At 45.7% G+C, this 6,471-nt stretch overlaps 1 protein-coding gene across 1 annotated transcript in view; it reads right to left on the bottom strand.

The window, feature by feature from the left end:
* LOC137284334 (noggin-2-like) overlaps window positions 1-3,818 on the bottom strand; it is a 4,290-nt gene extending 472 nt beyond the window's left edge. Inside the window, exons 1-2 of the mRNA XM_067816101.1 lie at window positions 3,729-3,818; window positions 1-1,178 (exon numbers count right to left, since the gene is read on the bottom strand). The exon at window positions 1-1,178 is cut by the window's left edge and continues 472 nt beyond it. Coding sequence (XP_067672202.1) covers window positions 436-1,161 — 726 coding nt within the window. The 5' untranslated portion in view covers window positions 1,162-1,178; window positions 3,729-3,818 and the 3' untranslated portion in view covers window positions 1-435. The remainder of the gene's footprint in view (window positions 1,179-3,728) is intronic.
* Window positions 3,819-6,471: the final 2,653 nt, after the last annotated feature.

Below are 6,471 nucleotides of genomic sequence, written 5' to 3'. Positions count from 1 at the left end.
ATTACAGTCAATTTAGTAGGCTAGACACTCTGTCGTCAACACTGGTGGGAAGCCACTTTGATTCTTCATTCACAGTAATTGTCTACCTTTGTGAGAAATGTCATTAGCATTTGTCCCGCCACGCCAGTGATCTCGATCACCGGAGTGACTAGTCCCTATTCTGTGGACACAAAAATTCACTCTCACTATCTCCGCGCTTGTTCTGGTCGCAACACTACACAGGGGTAGGGAAGTGTGGGGCCTAACAAACCCGTAGTAATCTCTTGCACATAGCACTAGCAAGTAGTGCCAGCTCAGTCTCGCCTAGGTCTGGTTCGGATCCGTGCGAGCTGTCATCTACCTCAACGAGCAACACCGGCGTCATGGTGACAGAGATAGTGCGTTGTCACGGGTTAGCACTGTGGGTTTACTGCACAAACACTCCTGACTAACACCTCATTCTCCTTCGGAATGACAGGAACACGCACATGATGTGATCACAGGGTAGCGGATCTTAATCCACCGACATGCATCGCGCCTTTGCCACTTCCGGCAGTGCCACCTGAGAATTGTTTTAGTAGTGGATTTACTTGGTTTACACACCATCCCTGGTGGGAGGGAGCACGACCTCTGAGTGGAACATAGGCCGTCCCTTATCCAGCGTGGCCAGAATCTCACCCCCAGATCCCTCCACACATACTTCACGGGACAATATGAGTAACTCCACAAAAACTTCTGAAATTTCCTTCTGTCCTTCTTACTCACTTTCAACTTTAACGTAGGTCCATCCTGCAGTTGCATTGTCTGAATTAACCTTAGGAATCCTGGTTTCTTCCCAACAGGGCGTCCTTTGTGGAACTTATAATCTAGAGTCCCGTTCTTCCTTCGTGGTGATCGAACAGACATAAACTCTCTGTCATAGTCACTTCCCAGAAGGGCCATCAGCTTCTTCCTGTTCACCTCCTCTGGGCGAGGGTCGTAGTATTTGTCTCGCGTCTCCACGATACCCTCGATAGGCAGGCGGTCGGAGGGGAGGGGGCGGGTGCCGTCCCGGGGGTAAAGGGAGTTGTCAGTCGAGAGATCCTCTGCCTTTAGAAGCTTGAAGTAAACCTGCGTCCCCCGCGTGTGAGGGAGCAGCCAGACGAACATCAATACCAGCAAACTTTGGGACGGACAGATCATCCTTAAGGTTGTACTATCTGAAACAACAGTCATACAATGTTAAGATCATTGCCACAAAAGGCACATAGTCGGCACAGTCAATCCTGTTATCACGCCAACAGGACAACGTATGAAGAAATTCGAACAAGAATTTATAATTAAATCGAATGTAGATTTGTCGGCATAGTTAAACTACTGAGTTTAGGATGAGCATATACCACAGTCAATCTATGCTGTGAGCGCAATTTCATTCAGAGAGGCGGGAGGGAGGTCTGGTGGTTAAAGCGTTCGTTCGTCACGCCGAAGACGGGAGTCGTTTCCCTAGATGGGTACATTGTGTAAAGCCTATTTCCGTAATAATGCTGGAGTATTGCATAAAACCATTCTTACTCACTATTTCATTCCAAATGCGGAGAGAACATGGATTTGAACCCATCAGAACCCTAAGTAGATCCAGGTTGGTTAAGAGAGACACATTTGTGGGTCCCACAGACTCCACGTTACCCTCGTCTCATTAGTACATATATACATATATATTTGAATAATCACAGCTAAGAGAACAGTCTGGTGTTTTGCTGACACCAATGTAGATGTCGCGCAGCGTCCTTTGAACCCGTAGAACAGGGCATCAAATGTTGACGCCAGTGCACCATTCTGTCGTGTTGTTGGCGACTGGAAACACCATGTACTTTGATGTGAGAATGGGCTGCTAACCTATTAAAGAGGGACCGAGGGAATCAAACGACAGTCACATAGACTGACAAAGACTTTAGTGACAGGTTCAACAACAGGGCCGTGACAAGTATACACTAAATAACTGATGCGTACGGTATCAAGTTGTTCTCTTAATGGGTCTTTCAATATTTAGACATTTAAGCTTACCGAATGCACAAACGAACCAAAATGAAGAAAGATCCCCCAAAATTGGCACAATAAAACTTCCTCACTGTCAGGAAATGTTTCATACCATCTACTTCTACACACCATCAACTGACAGCACTGGCTTCAAATCACTACACAGATCCGTGACTATACATCACCCAACATTCTCAAAATGTTTTTCATAACGCGTACATATATAACATCTCGATTGCAGTACATTCAAGGATAAACAGCCGATATTAACCGACATGCCGAACATACACACACAGTGAAGATATGTTTGGAAATGCAATACAACATGCGGACGTGCAACACAATAAAGTCACATAGTAAATAATAGTCCCTAAATATCATTCCGCCCGCGTCTGTGGCGGTGTAGTTGCAGTTGTTGGAGAGGGAGTCGCGTTACTTCCTGAAGGGTACTACGACTCCGAGACTGGCCCTCCTCTACACTTATATTAGACACGGTGGGAGAAAACAAAGCCCGCGTGTATCTATAAACAGCGCCGTGAACCAGTCGGCGCCGGGTAGACTAGATTCACGGACAAATTACACGTGGCTCCTGAATACTACAGAAAATAACTGCAGTCTCGGGGTTTTTACGGGATAAATAGCGATGAAAACTTGAATAAATTGTGAGCATCTGAAAAGTCCTTATCTTAACCTGAACAGTCATTTACAACTGCAAAGGACCGAAAATAAGGAGTTACCGTGTAGTTCCGATCGTATCATTGTAATATACAGTTCTTCAGTATGATGCATTTTAAAAGATTTGAGAATCATTCGTCACTATTTGCGGAAATGGAGCATTAGGGCGTATTTAGGAGGTCTTAATTAAACAGTTGTGTAAGGCGCTGCATATGACACTTGTGGTAACATCCAAACGAAAACATGAACAGTGATGTCTGGGATATAAACATTTCACGTGAACTGTTCTCATGTATAAACAGCGTATCTTACCTCTGGCTAGACGGACACTGATCGAAGTGAGCGAGGGAGAGAAAACGTGTGACGTCACTTCATAGAGGTGTCAACAATTAAAAGTTCTAATTAACGCCTTAATTAGTGCGACACCTCCCCCGCTGTGACGCTAGTGGCAAGCAAAGCTTGCATAGCGAGTTGTGTCGGCGTCAAGGGGTGTTGTGACGCCGAGTAGAGGGGGAGATTAAACCCTTGAGTGCTACACACCTGGGGTGAGTGGTATAAATATAGACAGAAAACAACACTCTCTTCACACAATACGCGTGATAATTAACACCTGGTACGGAAAATACTACAATCCTAATAAATGATATAAAGAGAACAAGTTGTTCTAGTGATAATTAAGAAGTGGAAACAACTTCTCGTGCTAGCTGTTGTAGCATGGATGTGGAAGCAGGTATTTAATGTGGACGTAGGTATTTAATTTGGACGCAGGTATTTAATGTTTATAACAGGAAATAATAATAAAATATTAGTTTTCATGATAGCCATTATAGAATAAATATTGTATGGCGAAACAGAGAAATTACTTATCAGAAATGATATATATATACCTATGTTCATGGGTTGGACACTGTTATATGTTATCAGGAAGATATATGATATACCAGGCGGAAGGAAGAACTGACAGTTATCAGAACACACCTAGGGAAAGAGAAGATTAATTTCGTTTATAAACTATTTGCAAATTCTAACGCCAAATAAAAACGAGAATGTATACCAACCGTGTGTGAGTTAGTGGCTCGCGATCTTCCTGCTCATTGAGTCCGAGGGATAAGTCCAGTGTGTGACGGACGCTGCAGAGACGTCGTCTACATTGGCATCGTCTTCTCCCTCACATTTTCAGCAGCGTCCGATGGGAGGCACGTCACACCTAGCGGCCAGGTATGTACAGGCACAGACCGACAGCGTACAAGTACAGGGATATCAGCGTTCAGTGGTGATTTCCTCACGGCGCTCTCATCACCACAGCTTGTGCGTTGTCTCTCCCGCTACGACTCTACCTATCTCATTGCTTGGCCGACAACATTAGGGACAGTACGCACATAGAGTAGACGATCTTTTTGTGGAGCGTCGACGCTGAGTCTGGGCCGGGCGGACCGCAGTCGGAGGGGGGCGGGGCCGGAGACTACCCCCTCGGACATCGGGCAGTAGGCTGTCATACATTGCCCTGGGCTATGGCGCGGCTTTTCACACTTTTAATGATTCTTGCGGTCAAATTATATTGGAGGTTAATCTTGTGTGATTAGATTTGCGACAAATACAGTTTACTTTACGGTGTAATGAGCCCCCCACCAGATCGTCGCCAGTCTGCGGTCAGCTCGATTCCCTGACGCTTCACCGGTCACCAGTCTTACTGTCTGCACGTGACAGGCCGGCTGCTGGGCCGTCTACGCCGATCGCACACCTCTCTGTCCGATAGCCAGCACATGGATAGGATGTAAACTCCCTAATCACCGTGTCGTAAATGTGTCACATGTGCTCTCATTTCAAAAACAAATTCATGTCCCACTGCTGTCCCTGCTCTCACGCCGCTACCTGCACCACGCCCGTATCACTCCTTCCCACCACCCACACGACACCCGTCTCGCTGTTATCTTCCCTTCACCAACACCACATCCCTATCACACCTTCCTTCCAACCACCCAAATCACACGCGTAAGACTCCACCCATCCCACCATCCACACCACAACCGTATCACTTCTCCCTTCCCAACACCCAAATCACACCCGTTTCATTCCTCCCTTCCCACCACCCACACCACGCTCTTCACGTCCCACCACCCACACCACACTCTTCACGTCCCACCACCCAAACCACACCCGAATCACTCTTATCTTCCCTTCACCAATACCACATTTGTATCGCTCTTCCTTCCCAACACCCAAACAACACCCGTATCACCCCTCCCTTCCCAGCACCCACACCACAACCGTATCTCTCTTATCACTCATCATCATATTATAACATTTCTTAGGAAATCTATGACATGGCATTTTTAACAAAGGTAACCAGTACTTTATAACTTTGATAGTAGAATATATATGTATATCGGAAATCTGCCACACTGGCCGTACACCATAGTGCTACATATGTTAGATTTCACGCCGAGGTATTTCTTGCATGCATATAAATGGACTTTTTCTACACCTTCATAATTTTTCAGACCCGATATTTCTGATCCATGTAGCAGTATTGGGCTTACGTTGGTAAGAATGTTTTGTATGATATTTCCCCCAAAATGTTGAGATTTCTAATTATGTTTATGAAAACCTTAAGGACTTGTACAGACGTCCGTTTTGTGTGGCTAGTCCAAGAAAGATGGTTAGAAAAATAGGCGCCAATATATTTATATAAGTTTGTAGTTTCTAGTTTTTCGCCTTTGTAAGTCCATTTCTCCCTTTTTGAAAGTTTTCCACCATTGTTGAAAACAATGATCTTTGTTTTACACCTATTAACTGCCAAGTTCCATTCATCAGAATAGATTTCAAGTTGATCAATTTGTTTCCGTAGGCCACTTACGGTGCTAGAAACAAGACAATATCATAAGAGAAGAGTAACAGGAATAACTGGATTAAGTCATGTCGTGTATATAAATGTACTAATGGCCTATGGCCTTTTAAGTACAGACAGAATAAAGATTGATCACACCCGTATCACTCCTCCCTTCCCAGCATCCAAATCACACCCGTATCATTCCTTTCTTCCCAACACCCAAATCACAACCGTATCACTCCTCCCTTCCCAACACCCAAATCACACCCGTATCACTCCTCCCTTCCCAACACCCAAATCACAGCCGCATCAATCCTCCCTTCCCAGCATCCAAATCACACCCGTATCATTCCTTTCTTCCCAACATCCACACCACACCCGTATCATTCCTTTCTTCCCAACACCCAAATCACATCCGTGTCACTCCTCCCTTCCCAACACCCAAATCACACCCGTATCGCTCCTCCCTTCCCAACATCCAAACCACACCCGTATCATTCCTTTCTTCCCAACATCCAAATCACACCCGTATCACTCCTCTCTTCCAAATCACACCCGTATCACTCCTCCCTTCCCAACATCCAAACCACACCCGTATCATTCCTTTCTTCCCAACATCCAAATCACTCCCGTATCACTCCTTTCTTCCAAATCACACCCGTATCACTCCTTTCTTCCAAATCACACCCGTATCAGCCCTCCCTTCCCAACATCCAAATCACACCCGTATCACTCCTCCCTTCCCAACATCCAAATCACACCCGTATCAGCCCTCCCTTCCCAACACCCAAATCACACCCGTATCACCCCTTTCTTCCCAACACCCAAATCACAACCGTATCACTCCTCCCTTCCCAACACCTAAATCACACCCGTATCACCCCTTTCTTCCCAACACCCAAATCACACCCGTATCACTTCTCGCCTTCCCAACACCCACACCACACCACATCCGTATAACTCCTCCCTTC

Source organism: Haliotis asinina, chromosome 5, assembly GCF_037392515.1.
Source record: "Haliotis asinina isolate JCU_RB_2024 chromosome 5, JCU_Hal_asi_v2, whole genome shotgun sequence".
NCBI lineage: Eukaryota > Metazoa > Mollusca > Gastropoda > Lepetellida > Haliotidae > Haliotis > Haliotis asinina.
The sequence above is the reverse complement of the archived record's forward strand: the minus strand, read 5'-3'. Positions and strand labels throughout refer to the sequence as shown.